This window comes from Ruditapes philippinarum, unplaced genomic scaffold, assembly GCF_026571515.1.
Source record: "Ruditapes philippinarum isolate M1 unplaced genomic scaffold, ASM2657151v2 ctg1047_1_1_1_1, whole genome shotgun sequence".
In the NCBI taxonomy this organism is placed as follows: Eukaryota; Metazoa; Mollusca; class Bivalvia; order Venerida; family Veneridae; genus Ruditapes; species Ruditapes philippinarum.
This window is the reverse complement of record NW_026859122.1, coordinates 158,598-185,337: the sequence shown is the minus strand read 5'-3', so window position 1 is coordinate 185,337 and position 26,740 is coordinate 158,598. Positions and strand designations below refer to the sequence as shown.

The 26,740-nt window shown below is 30.5% G+C and overlaps 2 protein-coding genes across 2 annotated transcripts in view; one reads left to right on the top strand and one right to left on the bottom strand.

Annotated features, from left to right (window-relative positions):
* The window catches only part of LOC132755324 (apoptosis-resistant E3 ubiquitin protein ligase 1-like), a 58,131-nt gene extending 48,572 nt beyond the window's left edge, over positions 1-9,559 (bottom strand). The window contains exons 1-3 of the mRNA XM_060746181.1: positions 9,388-9,559; positions 7,257-7,431; positions 6,284-6,516 (exon numbers count right to left, since the gene is read on the bottom strand). Of these exons, the coding sequence (XP_060602164.1) occupies positions 6,284-6,516; positions 7,257-7,431; positions 9,388-9,559 (580 nt within the window). The remainder of the gene's footprint in view (positions 1-6,283; positions 6,517-7,256; positions 7,432-9,387) is intronic.
* Positions 9,560-9,620: 61 nt separating this feature from the next.
* Positions 9,621-26,314, top strand: LOC132755325 (tubulin-specific chaperone E-like). The gene is made up of 14 exons (XM_060746182.1): positions 9,621-9,744; positions 12,828-12,944; positions 13,926-14,010; positions 14,754-14,954; positions 15,545-15,733; positions 16,066-16,168; positions 16,539-16,711; positions 17,198-17,324; positions 18,282-18,431; positions 20,082-20,235; positions 21,001-21,066; positions 21,725-21,784; positions 22,639-22,730; positions 24,257-26,314. Coding segments are annotated over exons 1-14 (1,611 nt in total). The 5' UTR covers positions 9,621-9,743; the 3' UTR covers positions 24,350-26,314.
* Positions 26,315-26,740: the final 426 nt, after the last annotated feature.

Sequence of the window (26,740 nt, the reverse complement as noted above, 5' to 3'; positions counted from 1 at the left end):
AAATAGCAATTTAAAATAGCAAGTTTGATAACATGTTGGGTAAAGAATTTGTTCATGATAATGTAGGAACTACTATGAATTTTAGTTATTTTTCTGTGATACTTTGCCAGGTTTCAATCATATTTTTCATCTGCAATAATTTATCATCATCTTCATATACATGTATTATAATTATCAGTTCTCATAAGACATTATATATCATAACATTATCAACATTTATCATTATTTAAATTATCATTTATTATCATCATAATTATCATCATTCACCATCATAATTATACACATGTATTATAATTAAGTGAACAAGGAAAGGATGTAAAACAGCACATCAAGAACACCTGATTAGGTTTAAGCTTACACATAACTTCAACCTGTTTTGGTCAAACACTAATGGTCTTCATCAGGATAATAATGTACTATAATTATCAATTATTATCAATTATCATTATAAAACTAAATCATCACATATCAACATTTACCATTATTCTTAATAAAACAAATTATCAATTATTATCATCATAATTATCATCATTCGCCATCATATATCATTACTTATCATCATTCATCAATTACCATTATTAGTTATCAATTATCATTAATTTTTGCAGAATGATATTTGTAACATTGTATTTAAAATAATTTGTTTTCAGTTGATATTTAAATTAATATTCAGAATTTTAAATTTAAAATGCATCCAAAAATATATTTCAGGGATTTTTATGTAAATGTTAAGATTTTAGACTTGCAATGTACATCAATGTATTTGAAGTTTTGGCACTGATTTAGAGGATAGTATGTTTTAAAATGTACACATAAAAAAATCCTGTCTTTACGCAATGACAACATTGCCGATGTGATAAACAGAATGTTCAAATTAGTTGGTATTCAACATAAAATATTTCTTAGTTTAGTTTTGAGATCATACACAAATCTAGTGCTTAAAAACTCAAATAAATGAAATAACAAAATAAATATTCCCCTTACCTTAAACAGTTCCATTATCTTTGTTAATAATTCATATTTACTTAATTGCACTAGAAATAAACAGAACTAGGACAATCCTTTGTTGATGACAATTTTCACTATAACGTCAGATATATCTCTCCTGGCTTACAGAGAGCAAGAATTATTTCATTTTTATGCATGAAACAAGACATTGTGACATCAGTATAAAAATATCTCCCCTAACCCTCGTACAAATATCTAAGGCAAATGAATATTCTGTAAAGAAAGGCCAGCTAGCAAGTTTTTATTGATTATCTCTTTATTCAGCGACACAAGGTTTTCGGGGCAAATTGCGGAAGTTGAGTGAGCTCTGTTTGACAGAACGGTCCTCATTTGTTATTATCAACTGATAACTGGCCCTCATTTATGTTACAGCAGAGCGTAAAAACAGGAGATTTTCTGTGGACATTGGTGAGAAGTTTGTCCTGATATTTGTCACCATGAGGCCTATATATTAAGATATACGGTCACTGACATTTTGTAAATAATTGACACTTAACAACAAGAAATGTGATCATAACAACTTGCCCGATATCTTATAGAGCAATGTTCTTTGACACAACAATTATACAAAACTTTTCATTATACATGTTTTATACATGTATATACATAATGTATATTCACAGGTCCTTTTTTTTTTTTTTTTTTTTTTTGGTGGGTTTAAGAAAAAGAAATGTTTCTGTTTTTTGTTTTTTTTTGCTTTGTTGCATTGTTTCTTTTTGGGGGTTTTTTTTTTGTTGTTATTTTTTTTCATTTTGAAGAAAAATATATCACACATATTGAATTTTCTTTTTGTGACTGAAAACATTTTTTTTTTCATAACTGTATCAACCTACCCCAAAGATAACAGGTATAAAGTCACTAAGTGGCAAATAAAAATCTTTTATGTGTGGCCTAGATGTGTCCTGTTTAAGTCTATTGTTAATTCAAGGGTTATCGAATCAATGGAACAGCAATATACTAGAGTCCAGAGGAGCAGATTCATCTGACACTATTATACAGACCCCAAATCTTCCATACATGAAGACATAAAGTGCATCTTTGTTGTAGTAATAGATACATGTATCATAATAAAAGGATTCATACATATAGACTTTATTAGATGAATTTAAAAGATTCATTGACCAGTACAATATACAAAGGAAATATTGACCAAATAAATTAAGATATCAATAGATTTTAAAATAACAAAAGCCATAAATATTGTCATCATTTTCACATTATTAACAAGTTTATTCCAATGACACCAGCATTTGTTGATCGTCAGTTAATTATGAGATGATTTATAAAATCATTACTGGTGTTCATGTTTTGTGAGAAGAGCTCATTCAACCTAGTGTAGAGTGTTGTCAACCAATTAAGTCATATTCACTTAGACATTTAGATATTTGAAGCTATGGAAACAAAACATCACACGAATGGCGGCGGACCGAGTGCTAAACCCGTCGGACTAGTAATCTAATGATCACAATCCGCATTGGTTCAAACCCTGTCAGGGGCAAGCCAGTGTTTCCTTGAGCAAGAAACTTTACATTCATTGCTTAGTACTGGTTGGTTCCAGGAACGGATTCGAGAGTGTTTCTATAAGCTTACAGCTTCAAGCACAATCAAACTTAAATAAATTTGTATAAACTAAAAACATCACATATGTGTGTTTCTGTTAACCTACAAACATCTTATTATTTTAACAAATTTGTGAAATCTAAAATACTTTCAGGAGTTTTTAGTAAAAGCAAAATATTGTAACACTTGTAAGTAAGTATTCATAAACATTGTAAATAAGGTTTCTGCAGCAATGAGAGCTGAACTGGCAATCATGTACAGACTCTGCAGTGTTAGAATCTAATTTTTTATTGCACTCGCAAATATTTGCTAGTTCAAAAAATTTGGTCATTCAATTAAACATTGATAAGACAAATTTTTTCTATATATTAAAAATTTATACTATGTACTTTTAAAAATACAATGCAGTAATCAATATAAGTAAAATAAATCATTGGAAGTACTTTTATATATCACATGCAGATTCAAAAAAAAATTTGTAGGAAAAAATAAGTGACGATACTTGAAATGGCACATTTTAACTACATTTTGTATAGGGTTTAAATTTCTACAGGCACTTGCTTATTTGCTTAACTTGTGTTAAATTTGAGGCCTTGGTCCAAGATTTTAAAGAATTTTTTTTCTTAGCTCAAACTCAGACATCCAGTTTTTGATTGGTCAAAACTCAGCTTTGAATGTACACTGACCAATGAAAATCCTGAGATTTAAGACTGAACTGAGAAATAAGTTTAATTAATAACCTTGAGGCTAGGAATCTATAGTGAAAATTCGTGACCTGTTTATTTCAATATTTTAAGACTGACATAATTATTATAGCTAAATCTCTCTAAACAATACAGGTCACCAGACAGACAAAAACATTTTTCTTCTTTTTATTTTCAAGCCATATCTTTGAAAGCATAATGACGAAGTGATAAATTGGTCAAAAAAGTAATTTACACTTTCATTACAAACTTTAAATTCTGAGAGTTCTTCTGACTTCCTTTAAGTTAAAATCCATTGATCAGTAGAAACTCCTAGCAAATTCAATCAAACTCCTGTCACTTTTGTTTGGATTCCATCCGTCTCTCCTAAACATGGCAGTTTTCCATCCCTAGCATCTTGTAATTCAATACAACAACATAATTACTTCTTTCAACTTTGAAATGTAAAATGAAATATATGTCCACTGCATCAAATTTCTTTCTATGCTTTGATAATATAAATTGCAACAATCAGTTATGTATTACCAAGATTTATGGATATTATGGATATTATGCAATTTACTTCACAAAGAGCAGTGCAGACAGTATTTTTTTATATAAATACTCATGTACTTTACAACTTTAATTTTTTGAACAACAAAGCCATTGTATTATCACCTGGTAAACTACAGTAAACTACAGTTTAGAGTGGTGGTGAGTAATATACATTTATTATAATAAAGAATGTGAAAAGCTGATCTGCAAGGTGATACCATCCAATTCTTTGTCAAAAACTGGTATATCAAAATATAATCAAGAACACTAGGAGTATTCTATTCTTGCACCTTTTTCTAGCGTTAAACTAATATAATCATTCTATAGTACTAGTATTACACACCAACAAAAAACTCCCCCAGAAAACACAACTAAAACACTGAAACAAAATACCTAAAGAGTCTACAAGGGTTTTAAAACAAAATGAAACATACCTGAAACCATTACTTTATAAATGATTTCAAACATAATAACGCATAATTATGATTAGAAAAAAATACCCGGTTAAAGTGTCTACATGGGATCTGTGTCTCTATAAATGAAAAGGCTTCCATAAATATTATCTGGAGTAGTCTTAATTAAACCAATTAAACACTATCTGTGATTCAGAGATACAATAATTGTTATTTCCCAATGTAAAATAACACTAAAAAACTATAAATTAGAATATTTCATAATATTTCTACAATTGAAATGAAAAATAAGACTTTAGGCAAATCATTTTATAACATGCAAGCTGTTTTAAGGTTCACAGAAAATTCAAATCAAATATTATGAATGATTTATATAGCTCTAGTTCCATACTAACCTGTGTTGTGTAAACCTAGTTGTAATTAGAAACAAAATCAACAGTTTGGTATAACTAACTTTTGGACAGCTAACAAAAACAACAAGTTGCCTGAGCTGTGTCCTAAGTAAATGTGAGTCTGCAATCATGCATGATTAGGCAGACTCCATGCTGTCAGATATTTAATTCATTTTGAAACTTGCTGAAATTAGCAACAATTTTAGTCTAAACAAGCGCATATTGTCCATTATCTTAAGACTCCAGTGGGAAGTGGGTAGTGCATGTGTAAGATTATATTATAACACGATCAAAATACAATAATAATATTTAGTGTATTAACATTAACATTTCAGACTTCAGTAAAATCAGTAAATGCAGTTTTAGTTATCTTTTCATGTTCTTGAATTTTGTCTATAACCATCACTTTATATGAAACGTATCAATTGTATAGTATAATTCTCCATGATATATGTTCATCATAAATATACAACAATCCTACATGTAACAAGACAAATATTAGCTGTGAAACATTTCATTAAATGTATTAGGCATTCTCACCAGATGGTGATGACCAATTGATAAAACAAGTTGAATATAGCATCAATAATAGATTATATTAAATGTCATATTTTATTGATACACACACCACAGCCTTGCAGCATGTTCTCCTATAATGCATGGAGTAATACTAAACATGATAATTCAAAAATATCATGACCCATCCCCCAACACTAAAGGGCTCTATCAAACAATGTTGAAAACTTTATAATTTGCAAAATTAGTGATTAGTGACAATAGTGTGGAAAGGAACAATCCCATATCTTGTTTCTCCTAAAGCAAAAATTTAATACATACATGTATATTAATTACATTAATATTTAAATTTACAGCATAGCTTAATCTATATCCACCCAATTTTTGGCCAGGTTCTAAGTCACATCATTACACTGAGACAATCATATGGCAACTTTCCAACATAAGTGATAAAAGGGAGAATGCTGGTGCCCCTCCATTAGCACCTTACATATTATGATTATCATATAATTATTATATGTGTTTTAACTGAATAACTTCCTAAAATAAAAGCATCCAAATCCCTGGCAAGATTCGAAATAAACAACTTTTACCTATTTAGCCATTTAGGATCTTTAATGTGATTTAAGAATGTAAATTAAATTTCTCTTATATGAAAAGTCAGTTAATCTATTCATTATAAATCATAAATGAACAAAATCAGTATTTTGTAAGTTATTTGAAGACATTGAAGTTATTATTAGACTTTGTTACTAATTCCGTCAGACAGCAGGCTCAACTGTTCTCAATGCTTGACAGTAAGAAAAGGGGCTTGACTCAGTAAATGAAAACTGTATTGAACCTGTGCCCATCTTATTAGGTAATAACAAAGAACAAATGCGTTAAGTTTCATTCCTTTCAGTAGTTTTGGAGATACCAACTTGTAGGCAACAACTTAAAGTGTAACAGTAAAGCGGACACAGGGTCCTATACTGGAGACAGTACAATAGCTCTTCCTATTCTCTAACTAGTCAAATAAAAACTGCTGATGCTGACAGTCACAACACCAAATAACAGATTCAGAGAAACATGTGGATAGCACAGAATATCACAAGTTGTGTTGAACAAAGGGAGGTAACAAAGTTTGTTACTCATGCTTTAAGATACATTAACTTACCCATCAAGAGAAATGTTAGCAGAGAGTATGAACCAGGTGTAACTATGTCAGCCTGATGGTGGATCAGCATTTCTCTCTGAACATCTCGTAGTTTAGAGTTTTTTAGAGCTGCAACTCCTCTTTTAAAATCACGGAAGTCTTCAATTGTACCATCATGTGCAGTTAGAGCCTGTAGTTGACTGTCAGATAGTATACTTAGCCGCCATATATTCTCTACACCAATAACTCGTAACCTGTTTAAATATATATAAAAATCATAAATATTGGTCTTTCAAGTACTAATATCAAAATAAATTTTACATACAGTCTCTGTCTTATCATACTCTACATTGTACATTATTAACAACTCAATTTTAATATTATGATAATGTTATCACCTAAGTTGATAATGCACTGCTTTAAATACAAAGCAGCGTAACTGTGATATATCTATACAATTTTTGCACTAAAATAGTTTAATTAATTTGCAATTACCAATTTTCAGCAAGAAAGACAGTCCTTTGGAACCTACAATATTGCAGGGATTAAAAATCTGATAAAGGAAATTGATTTAATTATCACACATCAGTCTACCAGCCACCAGGTGAGATTTATTTTTCAGTAAAAGAAAAATAACTGAAATTTTTCTAACTGCTGAATACTAATTTGAGTTTTACTCTTCTAAAGACCAATAACAAACATACAGCATAAATAACTATTTCTAGATAGTGAAAATAACTAACAGTTAAGCCATTCTTGCTTTTACTATTTGAAAAAAAAATTCTTTACCGTTAAACTTCATGGCAGAATCTGTACATTTTGCATGAAAACTTCAGGCTATATAAAACTGTACAGCACTCTCCAAAATGACTTCAAATTTCAATATTCTAATCATCTAATGTGAGCAGCCTACCAAGCAGAATATTTTGAAGGGAAAAGGAGAAAACAAATTCTTTTTTTTCTCAAATGAATAATTTATGTAGAAAGTACTTACCTATCAATGTAGTCTTCTGCAAGTCCCTTTGTTCTGAGCCAAGTCTTCAGGACTGTTTCTTGTTTCAGTTTGTCAAGAGCATCTTTAATTCTAGCTTTTCCATAGCTGGATAACTTTTGGAATGATTTGGCTTGATCTATGTCAAAATGAACCAGCGCATCTAAGTAACTTACATCTGTAATAAATGAATAACAATGATAAATTATAACCATATTTTCATATAACCTTAAACTGTAAGACATACTTGTATTACTAAGCTGTCATTGAAATCTGGGACATAATATAATGGGATAAGCAACTTCTGTCTTTATTTCTGTGTTTTTTTTACTTTTTTTGCAACAACCCCTACCCCAAAAATTGTGAATTTTAACGCGATAATTTGTCAAATTGTGAAAAAATAAACAATAAATCATCATCTGCAGTCACTTTATTCATACATTTAATAATTATGTTCATAGTTTAAGCTTTCTTCTTTTTATTCCCTCAAATATATCAATCAAATTCTCAAGATTGTCATTTGTCAGTTCATTATTTTGTTTGGTACTGAAAAGCAATTTTAAATGCCAATTGTGACTTTTTTACACATTTTTGTGAATTTTTTATGTTTTTTGGCATTGTGAGGATGCCTTATTTTGAGGTCAAAATCAACCCAAAAAAATCACTGTCTTATGTTGATGTCCAACTGACCGCTGATTGATCTATAAATAGTGATTAATTTATTTTATGATTATATATAAATACCAGGGTCATTCAGTTCTGATAATGATAATTTTGCCTTTCATTTCGAAATTGATTCACATATATATGAGGTCATTTGAATGTCGCTTAAGCCTCATGGCCATGGTAAGCCTAGATGAACAGTGTGTGTATATAAAGATAGAGTTTTTGAGTGGGAAAACGGGAAAGGAAATCCATGAACAGTTACGTGAAGCTTGCGTTGAATCTGCTGTTTCATTTAACATTGTTTATAAATGGATTAGGTGATTTGCAGATGGAAATTTCGATGTTGGTGCCTAAATATGCACTTTTACCTTCTGTGTTTTTAAATTTATTCAATGCCTGAGGCTGAAGACACTCAATTGTTGTTCTAAATATATGCAAACTGAAATCTAGAGAAAAAAAAAATCTTTATCATATAAGACACAGGCTTTATGAATGAGTATGCTTTTGGGATTTTTTTGTTGTTGTTGTTTTTTTGTTTTTTTGGGGGGTGGGGGGGGGGGGGGTTACTTGCCAGGGGAGGAGGATTGTGTAAAATAATACATGAAGGTCCCTATTGATCATGAATAAGATCATAAAGACACATGCTTGATATTTTGAGGGTTATATGGGTTCTTTATACCCAATGTGCCAAACAGGTGTTGATTTAAGTCAATAAAGAAAATCCAGTTTAGAGCCCCTAAATCCTGCTCATTATAGTTGTCACATGTCATATGTCTCTTCCGACATATCCTCATTAGGTACTTTATACCGGGAGGTACTTTGTACCGGGAATGTCCAGATATTACAAATAATATTTACATAAAAAAAATCTTTTGTATGCAAGTGTTTTTCACATTAATTTCATACAAAATTTAGCATTTTTTAAAGAAAGTTCAAAGTTTTAATAACCCTATTCACATAAATGTGTTTTACGTATAAAAACCAGTAGTATTGCTAATGATTTAGACCCAACATGATATTTTGAATGTGTGTGCAAATGCTTATCAAATTGTTACCCTTTTACTGTGTGATAACTGATAAATATTGAATAGAACTTTAGTATAATTAGCAGTAATGGACCATTCACATACGTTTTTAACTTTTTATTAATTGCTTAAAAGTTAAATTCCTGGTATTAAGTACTTAAAAACAAAGATGGCTGCCACTATACAGAACTATATTTTTGTTGTATAGTTAAAATTTCTTTTGGATAATTGTTAATTTTATCAAAAAATGGTAGCTTCTATAGTATATACCTATTTCATACTAGATTTGTTCTGTATTATATGATGGTGGGCCTTTATAAGGCTTACATTCCTGGTAGATTATAGTACAACCAGGATACATGTAGTGAATAGAAAGTAGATGTGATACAGATGACCCTGTGTCAATTTACACTTTGTGTGGATTAAATATGAAAAACCATTACCTTCTTCAAAAAATAAATGGGCAAATTCTGACAACTGATTACTCCCAATCCATTCTGTGTATTTTCTATCAGCAACAGCAGCCTTTCTCTCAATTTGTATCATGTAAATTGAAACAAATATCCCCATGACAATTGTGCCAATAATGACACTCTGCTTAAAGTCATTTTCCATAACTTGAATGCTTCAGATAAATACAATTTATGTTATCATTGTTTCAAAATTAGATTGGCTGAAACATACACTTTTAAACCGGAAGTTTCCAAGGTAAACAATGATCAGTGTTACTGGAGTGGTTTTGCCAATATTGAACTGAACTTTCTATGTAGAAAAAAACGTCTAGGGATCTGGAATAAAAAGTAAATGTTTATTTTGTTAATAAGTATTAGTAGCTATATATTCTTAATTTTACAGCATTTTCGGTCATTTATGAATACGACAAAGTATTTTCTTACATTAGAAAAAATATTTAAAGTTTAATTAGATCTTGCTGTCGGCAGTAATAAATGTCATTACTTTTCGCGACCAATTATTTCTTTTTTCATACATTTTTGTATTTGATCAATAATTATTTTATATATAATGAGTGACTTTATTTTGAATTTTACTTCTCAGCCCCAAACAACTTAAGAACAGACAAACAGTTTCATGTTTGTTTGTCTAACAGCTAGTACCAGGACTTTTCCATCCAAAATATCTAGTAGAATGTGATTGTGAGTCATGTATGTCCAGCCTATGTGAGTCATGTATGTCCAGCCTATACGCACTGTTAAGGCTTGTGGTACAGCATTTTTATCAATAATAAATAAATACAAAGATAGAGACGGTAACTTTCATGTCTTAATTTAATACATTTTCACAAAAAATGAACATATATACAGTGTTGCATCTAGAATTTCAAAATTATGGGGGATTGTCCCCCACTCAACTGAAAAATGTGGGGGATTTGAAAAAAAATGTGGGGGACATTTATTTTACGTTCAGGCATTTTTGACAGCTATCGTCCGCTCAAAAACAAAAGTAGAAAAAATAAAGTATTGACAAATACTACAAAACACATGCGAGATGACCCACTTCAGACTGTTACACGTGATTTAGTACGCACTTTAGTCATAACCACGAGTGAAAACAAACATGACTGAAGCATTCAAGATGGGTCTCTCTTATAGCCTTCAAGATACGATGTAGATACATTGTAAATTGAATTAAGTTGAAACGATCGTCAGATGCGCGACTTGGCGCGCATTGACTTTATTAGAATGTGCGATCTGCATGAAAAATGGGCAAATCGCGCAATCGCGCGGCCTAGATGCAACACTGTGCAGGGTGTTTTTTTGGCCGATTTTATAGCCGTTATTAGGTCATATTCCCAATTGAAAATAGTATGTTTTTTTTCCCAATTTTGATACACAAATTCCCAATCGAAAACTTAAAAAAAAAAATTTAAAAAATCGATCTTTGGGGAACGTAAAATTAAGCAAATAGCCGGCGTCTAAACAACCCACGTGTTAAGTAGACGCTTGATTTCTCATAAAAAGTTTATCGAGCGTCTAACGATACTGACGACCTTCGAAAGTGAAAGTAAATCAAAATGTCTCAAACGTTAAAAAAACTTAAAAAAAACACTGGTAAAGACAGAAAAATTGATTTAATATTTAAGCAAGCGACTCTCTTGGAAAAGAGTTGTACTATGAAAACGGTAACGGCGAATGAAACTGCAAGTACTAGTGAGAAATTGCCTTCAACGGTGACACAATGATGTTCCTTCACGGCGTTTGTAAAGTTCTAGCGACAAGTTTAAGTCAGATACAGTTGTCCCTGTCCCTGATCAAAGGTTATTTAGTTCCAACAAATACGAGTTGAAGTATGAATTGTTGTATTATAGTGGTGCAAAAGTTGGATATTGTTGCAAATAATGCCGCTAAAATTCCCAATCTCAAGGGTATGGGTCATGTTCCCAAAATACTGGAAAAAAACCCTGCTGTGTATATTTTTTCTAAGTAAATTTAACGGATGATGTTCGGCCATTTATATTATGACAAGATATCGGATAGATCTATCAGAAATAAATTCATGCACCTTTAATTTAATAGTTTTTGTAAACCAATGAAAAGTCCAGAGTTATTTTCATTTCATAATTATTAAAAATACTTTGCCATAATCTAACTATCACTCGAAATTGACCCACAGACTTTAATGTCAATTCAAGTCCATGATTGACACAAAGTGACGATAGCATCCAAGATTATGCAATCATGAAAAACAGGTGCGCTGCATCTTTAAATGGTGCGCAAACAACCAGCTTGAAATTTTCAATGCCCACTAAAGTGTACGAGATGAAATTTATATTTTAAATGTATTACATCTACATTGTCCATAGAAATGATTTAATGTTTAATGTTTCAGTTTATTTCTCTTTGTATTTTCACATGGACTTTAATTATTAAAGTCCGTTATTTCAGAAGAAAATACTTTTGATCATCAAATGCTAAAAATTAATATACCTACTGTAATTCAGATAAAGTTTTCTGTAATTGATAAAGTTTTCATGATATTCAATAAATTCTTCTTTTAGAAACACAAGTTTTCATATTTTTATTATTGTTTTAGGTTATTTATTTTAAGTGCTGTACGGCTAGCCTAAACAGTGCCTATAGGGTAGTCGTAAGTGACTAACATATGGCTTGCAATCTAGGCCTGTACCACTATAAATAATTTACCAGTCAATAAAAAGGTGTTAGTCTTTTAAAACCACAGCTGGAGAATTTATTAATAATTTTAGATGTGATAAAGTATATTTGTACATATTAATGAGTCTAGTTATTTTCCTAGCTTTGATTATTTATACTGTAACATCATTTATTACAAAATAAAAAAAAATTACATAGATTATAGAATGGTCTATAATTGTGTGTTTCTCAAATGTTTTCATCATGATCTCATTGACATAAATTTTAGAAAGAAAAAAGGGTCATTAGAATCATGTTGTCACATTGTAAGTAAGCAAATGATTAAGGACAATAAAGGAAAATTGGACTCAGGAAAATGTCATTTTAAAAGAATTTTATTTTATATATTCATTCCATTTGCTTTCATAGAATTTTTAAAGGATTTGGTTTCTCCTGCCAAAGCAGGACATTGTCACAGTATCACCAGCAGCTTAGATACATGTAAGGCTCCATTCCTTAAACAATTCAACATCTTTTCCCAAAATACAGCACAATTTTTCCATATTTAAGCCAGTAGGTCTTTTGAATGTTTTCCTAAAATAGCTTTAAAAGGCCCTGCAAAGGTGCATGTTTTCCAATACAGGCAAATATATTATATTAGATGCACATACTGGCTTTTGTTAAAGATGCACACATGAAGCTTGATATGATGATGAGTTCACAGTATTACTTTTGGGTGTAGAAAGTAAAATGTTGGTAATATTTTCTTACAGTGGGTGATAATGTGATATATAGGGAGGATGGCAGCAAAGTTGAACTAGGATCACGCCTTGAATGTGAAGGGTACAAGGCTGTTCTTAAATACATAGGACCGGTCCCTCCTACAAAAGGTAATTTACTAATTGATAAGTTCTACTTATGTATGTCCTATGCACATGTATCAATTTAATTTTCTACTTATGTATGTCCTATGCACATGTATCAATTTAATTTTCTACTTATGTATGTCCTATGTACATGTATCAATTTAATTTTCTACTTATGTATGTCCTATGCACATGTATCAATTTAATTTTCTACTTATGTATGTCCTATGCACATGTATCAATTTAATTTTCTACTTATGTTATGTCCTATGCACATGTATCAATTTAATTTTCTACTTATGTATGTCCTATGCACATGTATCAATTTAATTTTCTACTTATGTATGTCCTATGCACATGTATCAATTTAATTTTCTACTTATGTATGTCCTATGCACATGTATCAATTTAATTTTCTACTTATGTATGTCCTATGCACATGTATCAATTTAATTTTCTACTTATGTATGTCCTATGCACATGTATCAATTTAATTTTCTACTTATGTATGTCCTATGTACATGTATCAATTTAATTTTCTACTTATGTATGTTCCTATGTACATGTATCAATTTAATTTTCTGCTCTAAAGTATCAGTTAGTTGCTGTATGGATAGTTTAGAATTAAAAGCCAGTCTTCTAAAATCAGTTTTAGGTAACAGGGACCAAATTTTGGAAGATTAAAAAATTAAATGTTACTTTAAATAAATTAGTACTTGAATATGGAAGAAATTTCCTACAACTAACCAATTGATCCTCTAAAGATTTTTAAGGCACATCAATTTAGTACAAACAATGGAAATAACAAAACATTTTTGTGCTGTTTCAGTAATGTTTAAGGATGATTTGTTAAATGCACTTTATACTTTTTTATGAATAATTCAAATATTACTCTTTCAATTATGATAGTTTGATTTGTAGATTCTTATCATAGTATCAACAGCTATTCCATCAATTACAGCTAAATATTTATATAATATATTCTTTAATGATATACTATATCAGGTATATGGCTTGGTGTAGAATGGGATGACTCAGACAGGGGGAAGCATAATGGTACACATGAAGGGAAAACATACTTTAAAACCAAGTAAGTTGCTTTATCAACAACTAGAATGTTCTTTCACTGAAATTATGAGTATTTGTAGCTACTTATATTTAACTTTAGATGATATGGTTTGTTTAGTTTTCAACAAAAAAGAAAAATACTGGCAAACCTGTGTATACACTGTTTACAGGAAATGACCACATAAAAAGATAACCATGATTTCCAAAGTGAACTGCATATACTATAAAATTAACTATTTTGAAAGACCACCATTTAGCAAGACCAATAATTATTCTCCTTTCTCTAACCGGTTTCATATTGTTATTTATACCAACACGTTGATTTAAAGAGTCTTTTATCTTGGATCTGTTTGTTTTACTAATTTTACATAAAGATTAAGTACAAATTGGTGCACATGAGTCAAAAGTAATATAGATTTGTATTGAAACATAAAATTAAATTAAATTTATTTAGGCAATATTGGTCAGATCAGAATTTAATGTCTGCGAAATTGAAAGTAGTGAAAAGAAAGGGATTTTAAAAAGGGTAAAAAAAAAAGAAAAGGGGGGGGAAGATTTGAAAATAAAAATGTATTTTAAAATTACAAAGTAGGGGGGGATATTGTAAAAAGCTTATATATGAAAAAATTAAATTTTAAAAAATAACAAAGTATGGAAGGAATTTAAGGCTAAATAATGAAGGAAATAATAATTACCAGGGAGTGTTCATCTTGTATTATGCTGTGTAACATATACATGTACATTGTTATAATCTATTTTGAACAGGCATCCAAAGTCGGGATCATTTATTCGTGAGAAGAAAGCAACTTTTGGTGTTCCATTTATGAATGCTGTCAAAGACAGGTATGGCAAAATTGAAGATGAAAATGCTGGTGTGATTACAGAGGAATTGTTTGTTGTTGATGAACAAAATAAACAAACTGTGGTGGAAATGGTTGGAGCTAGAAAAGTGAATGATTTACAGAGGTAATTTAGCATGGCTGCATTATGTGCTGGTACTCACCCATTTGACTCATTTATGAAAGAAATAAGAAGTGATTTGCTTTGTCTCACTTTTCCTCTTATGAGGAAACAATGCCCCTTGCACTATGTATCATCCTTAGATGCGTCAAGTCATTTTTGTGAAAAAGTAGGTCTTTACATTCATAAATAATGGAACAATTGTATTGTAATTGCTTTCCAGTATATGGTACAGTGTCTCAGTAAAGAACTCACTTTTAAATTTCTGACAAAAAGGCAACATTTATATTTGATATTTGAAAGAAAGAGCTACTTTTAATGTTTTAAGCAAAAGTTACTTTACTTTGTTACATGTGCATGTAGTTCATTTGTAAACTTAGAATTCTACTTAAGCCAGTGCTAGGGGGCATGGACGGTAGTTTGCACTTGACAGTACCATCAATGAACAGGCTCAATAAAACGGAGCCTGCAACATTTTCAATTTTGACGTGTTGGGCTTTCTTTAGGGATTCTTATTTTCTGTATTTTATTAGACATTTTTGTTTCAGTTTTGCAAGATTTCAAAATCTTATGTAAATGTGATTATGTTTCTTCAGTAAACTAGATGCATTAAAGGAAGTAGCAATACGAGGGATGACTGTTTATGGAACATTAGAGTCACATGATCTTTCTGTACTGGTTCCCAGCATAGAAATCTTGGACCTGTCACAGAATCTATTACCTTCCTGGGAACAAGTTGCTTCAATTACAAGACAGCTGAAAAAACTGAACTCATTAAATGTTAGGTATGCTTATATAGATTAAACATATTTAATGGTTGTAGTTCTTGATTTTATATAATAAAAAAAGATCAGTGCCTCATGACCTTGGCACATTTTGGTACCTTGGTACTTTTACAAGTTGTTTCCCCAGTTCATTATGGCAAGAGTACCTATTTGGCTATTTCATCTGGATGTGATTTTCAAAAAGTGTTGTAATATGCTCAAAGATTTTATCATAGTTTGTATGGTCATGTTTCATGCACTGTATATAGTGTAACATTTGCAAAGATCAGTCGCATGTAAAAAAATAATCATGTCAATAAAGTTATATTAAATTTTAGTGTTATATTTTGTAGTGAGAACAATTTAGAGATACCAGGTGATCGGAAGGCATTGCTGTCCAGTTTTTCACACATTAAAGTGCTGTTCCTTAACAGAACAGGATATACATGGGAGCAGGTACATTTGTACACATTTATTTCTTAACTAAGAATAATTTCATAATTTATACTCAAGTCTTCTCAAGATGGCATCATAAGAATTTGTTTGTTTGGTCTGATGAGTTAAGCATCACTTTCACATTCCCTCAGTTACTTATGTGCAGGGGGTTCCGTATTAAGTTCCTTGTAGAAAGTTTCCTAGTGAGTTTTTTTCTGGATTCTACACCTGTGCAACCCTGTAGTTATACATGTTATTGGCAACATAAGTGGTGGACAACAAGCATAACTAGATTTACTGTTGTCACTATTAAATTACATTCATTTTGTTATGAGAGTGTAGCATTGCCCTCTTAAATTGTGTGACCGAGATTTTAATTTTTTATTTTCAGATATTACAATGTTGTGAGATGTTTCCAAATCTAGAACAAATACATGCCTGTTTTAACAAAATAGAGAAACTCTCCAGTGTGGAAGGAAAAATACAAAATACAACACTTGTTAATTTAGAATCCAATAAAATTTCTGACTGGTCAGAGTTTTTAAAACTTGGACACTTACCTAGGTAAGGACAACTGTTTTGTTTATTAAGCCAACATTTTTAAATCATTAGAACTTACTACATTGTATTAATTAGTTTTGTTGTACTTGTATATACATGTACATATATTAATGCAACAGTGATTTTTTCTAGTCACAGTAAGTACAAATACATATTTTAAGTACAAGGCCTAAGACCTTGAGTTTGTTAAGATAACATAGAATCCGGGCATTATTTGGAAATCTCCTTGCCTGTATATGACTTCATAGGCTGAATGTTAGCGGTTCTATTCAGGTACCTGCTGATGCATTATATAGCATTTAAAGTTGGGGTCTTCTGCACTAGTTTAGTTGAAAGAAACACCTTTGCTGTGTTGCTGTAACTTGAAACCCAACAAAAAACAACAAAAAAACAACAAAAAACAAATAAGATTAATGTTTAACTGTGGCTTATCCATGCAAGCATAAAATTGAAATCTGGATATACCTTGTACTAAATTTGACCTTTCAGGTTAAAGACATTAATAGGAAGTGACAATGGTATACAAACTATACAGTTCCCTAGCAACGATACTACAACTACAGACTTGTTCAAGGAGCTTAACACTTTGACCCTCAATCAGAACAGTATAAGTGAGGTAAGCATGTTATCCTTTATCCCATGTTTTCTACATTTAAAGGGACTATATGATAATAATTTGTCTTAAAAAATTGGTTGGATACATTAAGTAAAGGGTATAAAACTATATCCAATGAAATATTTTTTATAAAATGAATTTGTTGTTTCCATAATCTAATTATTGATCCTAGAAAGATTTGCAAGATAGCATGTTTCTGTTATTCAGCACACATGAAAACTGTGAATAAACATAAAACAATGTTCGAGAACAAAATATTATGAAGCTCTTTTAAGTAGTTTTTTTAACCATTTAGCCATCGAGGAAATATTCTTATATATTTCTTTCATAGATCAAACAGAAAATACTGGTAAATTTGCAGGCAAGAGAGATGTAGCTTTATACACTTTAATTGACAGGCTTTTTTTGTTTTTGTTTTTTTTAGATTTAACAAAATATTTTTGTTTTTTATTCATTTGCTTTCAGGATATTATAAGTTTAGAGTATTTCTCTATTATTTTGAAAGAATTATTAAAATATAGAAAAGGAATCTGTCCTTATTTGTTCTTTTACGAACAATGATGTTAATGACAAGAACATACATGTACATTTAAATAAAATTTTGGCACAAATTTTAATTCAAATAACACCCATAAGCATAAAGATAAAAAATTGATTCCCTGATGCAGTTATCTGAGGTTTTAACAACTTGTGTTTATATGCAAGCAGCTTTATAAAATAATGAATAATTAGAATGTTTCTGTTGTAGAACAAGTTGTATTGATCTTGCAGGAATTAAGAATGCCAGCACCTGTCATGGTCATGTGACAAAAGATTTTTGAAGAAGGTAGATCATGCGGCTTTTAGAATTATCTTAGTTCTGAGCTGTAAGTTTTTTTGAAACCATGTAGATCATTTATTGTAATAAATCATGTTTTACCATTGTTAATATACATATTTCTCTTTGTATTTTTTCAGTGGGACAGTATTAATGAATTGAACAAACTAGCTCACTTAGAGGAGTTGCGGTTGAAACTGAACCCTATAATGGATTCTAGTAAACCTCAGACTGTTAGACAGCTGCTCATAGCTAAATTAAAAGATGTCAAAGTTGTTAACAGAACTAAGGTAATCATCTTGTTTATTCATGTTATTAATAGTATAGGGATAACTTTTCTTAGAATTTTACAACACTTTCAGGGAATTCAATCTTTTGTTGTATGGTATCTGATAATCATAGCATTAGTCTAAGCCTTCCATGATGAAAGTGAACACTGAAAATTTTCTGATTTTTTTATGCTGTTTTATTTTGTAGGGATTTTCTGTCTGCAGTGACAGTCACAAAGCATATTGCACTCTAAATGTTATGTCTGAAACAACTATATGTGAGATGTGGCCCTGTATGTAGTGTTCTCTAAATCCACAGTTAAGTTTAGTGGTAATCTATGAAATTTGTATCTCATAAGTTGTCCTTTATACAATATCAACAGAGGTCTTCTCTCAAAGAATTAGTCACATTTATTTAAAATTTGCTGTTTAGTATTTTATATGTGACCTTAATTGCAGTCTGCTAATTTTGTATCATTAAGACCTCTGTGACTTATAAAAGTTAAAAACAATGTTTCATGAAACAATGAATGCATCTCATCAGACTAAAGTGTAATTATTTTCCAGTCCCTTGTGGCCAAAGCACCCATATTTTTGGTTAATACAGAAATTATTTTAGTTCGATTGTGTAGGAAGCTATAAGCTTATAGACACACTTTCGAATCTGTTCCTGGAACCAACCAGTACTGAGCAATGAGGGTAAAGTTTCTTGCTCAAGGAAACAAGGACTTGCCCCTGACGGGGTTTGAACCCATCTTTTTGTCACAAAAAACCCAGATAGTTTTCATATTGCACTTAGTAACATATTATGAGCCATCACCATTGCTTGTGTATGTTTTGAGTTATCCAGGTGCCACCTATTATAACAAATTGACAAGGACTTTAGGGAAAGATTTAAATGCACATGCCTTTATTGCCATCTATTTTCATACAAAGGTTTATCAACCTATCTGCAGTCATATATTGTAGGTGATTGCAGGAGAAATAATGGGTCATGGCACCTCATTCTATGAAATGGAATAAAATCTGTTATTCTATTTGATTACTGTTAGATGGCCCATTAACTTGATTCCAATGTGTAGATGAATAGATTGAAGTATGAACATTATAGTGCCAACTTTGGGTTAAATTATCTTCCAACATTTTAGAGGTTGAATATTTCTGATGAGTTTTTTGAGCTGCTGTATATAAATTACAATGTACATCATACCAATTTAAGCCCCACTATTCAATGAATAGTGGGGCTATTCTGCTCATTGGCATTGGCGTCTCTGTAGCACTTTGTTTAATAAAAATATAAAAAAGTTATGTATGTTTTTTTGTACAACATCATATAACAACAACCACTAAAGATATTTGTAACTTCTCATACAATTGAGGTATTGAAATGATAATTGAAGGTCACTTTCAAAGATCGATAATTCTGGCAAAATATAGCCCTTTATGAATTTACAAATTTCTTTGGTCAATATCATTGACTTATAACTATGTCATGTTTTTTTTTTTTTTTAAATAAAAATCTACCTTTTTGTTAATTCTTACATCATCCATACTCTTGTTTTATTATCAAGCATTTAGAATAGTTGAGCATACTGTCTTACTGACAGCTCTTGTTTGCTTTGTCTTTGTTTCAGAGTTTAATATCCTTTATTTGCTTTGGATTGCATTTAGGTAACACCTGAGGAAAGAAGAGATGCAGAAATTGATTACTTGAAGCGATTTGGTCCGGATTGGGTGAAATCAGGAGGCAGTCAGGATGTAAACAAGAGTAAACCATCAGAAGAATTCCTTAAAAACCATCCACGCTTCCAAGAAATTCTGAAAAGTGGGCATATTTTATTCTAAGTTGAACAATCTTTTATGAGAATTTATATATCATTGATAAAAAAGCAACTTTCAGTAGAATTAAAGACACAAGCATATCTTGCATGAAATTATATATGACAATAAACACACAAAACATGAAGGACTTATTACGGAAAAATGAGTTATAATAAATTAGAAATCATAATATTTTGTGAATTGATTGTTCATTGCCTAAATCTTTTGCAGCATAGAGTAATATAAAAATTATAGATAAATAAATAATAGATAATAAATATTAATTCATTACAAATGGAAAAGGGGTGTCCATTGTCGAGTGGTTAAGGTCGTTGACTTCAAATCACTTGCCCCTCACCACTGTGGGTTCCAATCCTGACAGGGACTTTGGATTCTTTCCTGTGAGAAGCTATCCAGCTAGCTTTAGGAAGGTCTGTGGTTCTACTTGGGTGCCCGTTCGTGCCTGAAATAATGCACGGGAGGGCACCTGAGGTGTTCATCCACCAGTAAAGCTGGAATGTCGCCATATGACCTATACTGTGTTGTTGTGACGTAAAACCCAATCAATCCAACAAACAAACAAAAGGAAATGACAAAAAATGTAAGAAAATTGATGAACTTATAGTTATGATAAAGTATGCAAAATTGAGTTATGATAAATTAGAAATAATAATATACATTTTATTAAGTATTTGGAGATTGTTCGTAGACTAAATTTTGTGTAACAGAGTAATATGACAATCATAGATATAATGTGATATGTTTACAGAATGGGGAGCACCTGAGGACTCTGAGATGGAAAAGAAACCAACAACACTTAAAAGTGGTCTAATCAGTATCCTTTTGTTGAGAAATTCAACTTACTTTTTACATGTCCTGAAGATTTTTCCGCATGTATTATGGTATTGCATTGTCCGTCTGTCTGTATCCATTTGTTGAGGATTTTAATTTCCTTTCTTAACCATAAAGCAAGTTACTCCAAAGTGCTCCATTGTTGAGTGATTGATTCACTAACTTTTAAATTACTGCTTTTCTCACCTTTTTAAATTCTGTTTGAGATGTTTGTATGTATTTTCTTGTAAAGAAGCTATCAATCTAGCTAAAAAGAGATGGTTGTTATTACTAAAGTGCCCACTAAAAATGAAATATTTTATTTTTGGTCTTATCATTAACAAGTTGGAAAGTTGTCATATGACCTTGACAATATTGCTATGACCTTGACATTATTGCCACACACTACATGTAAAGAAATTATATAGAATTTACATGCCATAATTTAAGTTAACTTATTTTACTTTAGATAATATAATTGCTTAAAGAAAGTCTGGGCTGTAAAGTTCTTGATAAATGAATGATTTGTAGTCATTATAAATCTGTATAAAAAACATATATAATTCTGACAATAAAATATACATGTACATGTACTTCATTTGCCAGCTATTTTAATTCTATGAAGAATTTTATAGAAAATATTCTTTAACTCTAGTCTTAAGCTGTGAAATTTGAGGTTCCATCCATGCCTGATGTAGAAATGATGGAGAAAAAATTGCCTGGTATGTAAATTTGTTCACATTTTAAAACAAATGCCTAGAGAGTGTGGTATCATCTTATGTCAAACATTTTTTTTAATATTGATGATTTTCATGCACAGTTATTTGACATTTTACATAATCAACTGACTAAATTGATGTTGAACATTTACATTCACTGTGAATTTGTTCACCAAGAAGCAATAAAAAATGATTATTTATTCTTTATCAGAATTTTTTTTTTTTTGCTTTAGTAAACTATTTGTGGTTCATCATTTTAAGAATTATATTTTCATCAAGTTTATATCTTTGGTGGCTTGTAGGGCCCTTGTAGGTTTCTCAGGTACCAAAAATTGTGTGGTAGGGGTGGTAAAGGTGTCTGCTTCACAACCTAGGGATCAAATGTTCAAGCTGGGTTCACGACCAAATTTCCTTGTATGACACACTAATATTAGTTCCAGAAGATAGACTCTAAAGTTGTTCAAATAAACTTCAAGTTTTCATCACAAATCATGCTAAAAATAGTATGTTTTAAACTAAACTTATATTTGGGAAATGAAGTGTGAAAGAATCACTATATTTAGGCTATAGTACGATATTCTACAAAGCAACACCGTTTGGGGAGCAAACATTTTGGTTGCTGAAAGATGTTGCCCTAGAAAGGTTTTATTAATTAAATGCCACATCTTAGTTCGGGAACAATTTGATTTTATTGTTGTAGAGAGGTTATTGCTCTACAGAGGGCCACTCTGCAAAGGTTACACTGTATAATACTAATTTATAGCTATCATTAGTGTCAGAGTGTAACTGTAATTGGTTTCATGCTCATGTACTTGCTATTTCATATGATCAACTTGTCAATGACATTTTTATTCTAGGTACAATAAACATATCCAGACTGAAGGCACTGGTGACTAGGCTGTTTAAATTGGATAGAGATACAATTAATCTTTCTTATTTAAGCAAAAAGGTAAATATCTTTACTAGTATATCTTAGTAGAAGGGTAAATATTGCAATATATTTACCAGTATATCTTAGAAACAGGGTAAATATTGCAATAGCTTTACCAGTATATCTTAGTAACAGGGTAAATATTGCAATATCTTTACAGTATATCTTAGTAACAGGATAAATATTGCAATATCTTTACCGGTATATCTTAGTAACAGGGTAAATATTGCAATATCTTTACCAGTTTATCTTAGTAGAAGGGTAAATATTGCAATATCTTTACCAGTATATCTTAGTAACAGGGTAAATATTGCAATATCTTTACCGGTATATCTTAGTAACAGGGTAAATATTGCAATATCTTTACCAGTATATCTTAGTAGAAGGGTAAATATTGCAATATCTTTACTGGTGTATCTTAGTAACAGGGTAAATATTGCAAATATCTTTACCGGTATATCTTAGTAACAGGGTAAATATTGCAATATCTTTACCAGTATATCTTAGTAACAGGGTAAATATGCAATATCTTTACCGGTATATCTTAGTAACAGGGTAAATATTGCAATATCTTTACCAGTATATCTTAGTAGAAGGGTAAATATTGCAATATCTTTACCAGTATATCTTAGTAACAGGGTAAATATTGCAATATCTTTACCAGTATATCTTAGAAGAAGGGTAAATATCACAATATTTTACCAGTATATTTTAGAAGAAGGGTAAATATTGAAATATCTTTACCAGTATATCTTAGTAACAGGGTAAATATTGCAATATCTTTACCGGTATATCTTAGTAACAGGGTAAATATTGCAATATCTTTACCAGTATATCTTAGTAGAAGGGTAAATATTGCAATATCTTTACCAGTATATCTTAGTAACAGGGTAAATATTGCAATATCTTTACCGGTATATCTTAGTAACAGGGTAAATATTGCAATATCTTTACCGGTATATCTTAGTAACAGGGTAAATATTGCAATATCTTTACCGGTATATCTTAGTAACAGGGTAAATATTGCAATATCTTTACCAGTATATCTTAGTAACAGGGTAAATATTGCAATATCTTTACCGGTATATCTTAGTAACAGGGTAAATATTGCAATATCTTTACCAGTATATCTTAGTAGCAGGGTAAATATTGCAATATCTTTGAATATAATAACTTTCTTTCAAGAGTTATATTTCATAACTTTAAAGCATCATCTACAAATTAAGTTATTTTTAACAATAATTTTTTTACATTTGTTGACATTAGTCAGATTAGGTAATATAATTGACAACAATGTTTACAATGTTTTGGAGAAGAAATAGAAACATGATGTGTTAATTAATATATGACTTTACGCTGGTCAGTTGTTTTGCAATGATCCATCAAACAAATGAAGTGTCACCCTGAACTGCCATTTGGTCTTGTGCACTAAAACTGCACACACCATGTGCACAAAGGTCGGAACTTTAGTTTGAACTCAACTGTCCATAACATAATAATAATTAAATGATTTATGTTTGATTATTTTTGTATGTATATTTCAGATGAAAAATGAAGAAATAGAAATGGACAATGATCAGAGAGATCTCTCATATTATTCTATAGAACCAGGGGATGTTATACAAGTGAAATTTTAGCAGCATAATTCAAAACTTGACTCATATGAGCCAATTAACAGCTAATTGATATGACAGGCTTTGCCACTGATTCTGTCAGATAGTCACACTAGACTTTTTATAAAGCTTCCTTATTTTTAGTATTGTGAATAAATTAACAGAAGACAATTCCAAACTCAAAACTAGACAAATCTGTAGCATAAATATAATTTGGTAAAGGTTAAAGCAGCATGCATTCAGATTTGTGTTAATTTTCATGCAGATTCTAATATTGTGTTAGCTAATGAACAATATTGAGAAATAAAAAAAGTAAAGCAAAATTAACAAAACAAAAGGCATCAACTTCCAAAAGAAGCTACTGGTAACATGTCAGAATAAGCAAAATGATCCCATATTCCACACATAGCGGGGTAGAATTATCACTTTAATGATAGTTTACTTGTATTCTACCATGTCTTGCATAAAATATATTGATACATTTTTTAAACAATCCCATGTTATTTTTCTTCACTTTTTTTTTAAAAAGTTTCTTTACGCATCTGTTGTTGTGAAGCTTTAAAGGGACTCCACTGAGGTTTAAAAGTCTAAAAACATAACACTTGAATTTCTTACATAAATGAGCTGGGGCACTTTAAACAAAGATAGTTAAGAAATATACTTTGAAATAAATTGAAAATCGTATTTCTATGCTTTTCTTAGCCTAATTTGAGTGAAAAGTGTTCAAACGCTTATCAGTTTAGGTCATTTTTTTACAATTTGAATAATTATTCTGGAAAAACCGTGTGCGCGAATGATCTGAAATTTTGCACAAAGATTAGTGGTCTTAACCTACATCAAATGGTTCAATTATCTGGAAAAAATATTTTCAGTCCCATCATGTCAAAAAACCTCAGTGGAGTCCCTTTAAGCTATATGTTATGAACATTTTGTATATATTTATTAAAGGAGAAGTGTATTGTTTACATAACGTAATGTCTGATTCTCCAAAGAGTTGTAGCATAGACTATCTCTGTAATTTTAAACACATGAATATTATATGTACACAGAATAAAATGTTCTGGAATAAAGTATTATGCTTATTATTATTATTTTAGGTAGGATTTAGTAATGACTTTATGCATGCATCATTCGCTGTTAAGGAATTTCAAATATATAAACATTTTTCTTTCACACAGGTATATTGGAAGTAATTAAAATAAAAATAATATTTGTTTAATCAAATATATAGCTCTATATACATAAAAAATTTAAAATAAGTTTAAGTAATTTCTTGTAATTGAGCTATCATGATTGTAAGTAACTTGTGAGTTTATTTACCATACTGTAATTGTGCTATTGTTTTCCTGCTGAAAATTTGCACCTTAATTTCAATATTCAAAATTTAGTTTAAACATAGTTTATTTAAAAAAGTTTCACAGTATATAATATACAAATAATACCAATTATTAATTTACACAATACAGGCATGAATTATTGTAGAAGGATTGGGTCCGACAGCTGAGTTTATAAAGACCTTCTCCTAAATAGATTTACAATGCATAAGATACAGTATGACAGTATTAAAAATTGGTCAGAATGCACAGACATGCAGACTAGCATGTCTATATAATGATAGCATAGGTATTTTATAACTGTTCCTGACACTATAAAAGAGTAAAAATGCTCTCAAATCTGCTTCCTGCTTTATACACATAGTTATAGTTCTTGGCCAATGATACCACTTGCAAAAATGATACAAAATGGACATGACTGTTTCTAGACACTAGACTTAGTAGTTGTGATACTATTATATTTATATGTACAAATGTATATACTTACTTGTAGTATAATGCTTTTGTGATTAAATAACCCCGTTTTCATACATTTTTAGCACATGTTGACTGAAAGAGAGCTTTTTATTACTTTACATTACTGTTCAACGACTAGCTATTTGAATAATTTGGCTACATTTTGTTGCAGATATACCAATAAAATAAAAATAAATCATTATGTGTTCATTGTGTTTAAAGAATTGTCTGTATGTTAAATGTCTGGGTTTGGCGGCAGTTTTAGTAATGTGTGGGCAGCTACCTAAGTGTCTGTTGGAGGTCTTGGTACTAGTTTTAACCTGATATGCTGAATCAAATGGACAAGAAGAATGGTGTTATACAAACTGTATTCAATAGATGTCTTGTGAAGGACTTGAATTTGTTAGATGTAATATGCACTACAAAGAAGCTAATCAAGTTGTAAAAATATACTTAGTCATGTACATGCTTTATTATCTGTTTGATAAATATGAGGTTGTAATACATTGTTAAGTACAATACTGAATTCTGTTGAACAAGTACAAAGCTGTCAAACCTAGACAAGGCACTAGCCAAGTCTGAGCTGTAAGTGTCCAAAAGAAACAGTATTGTTTTCACAACAATT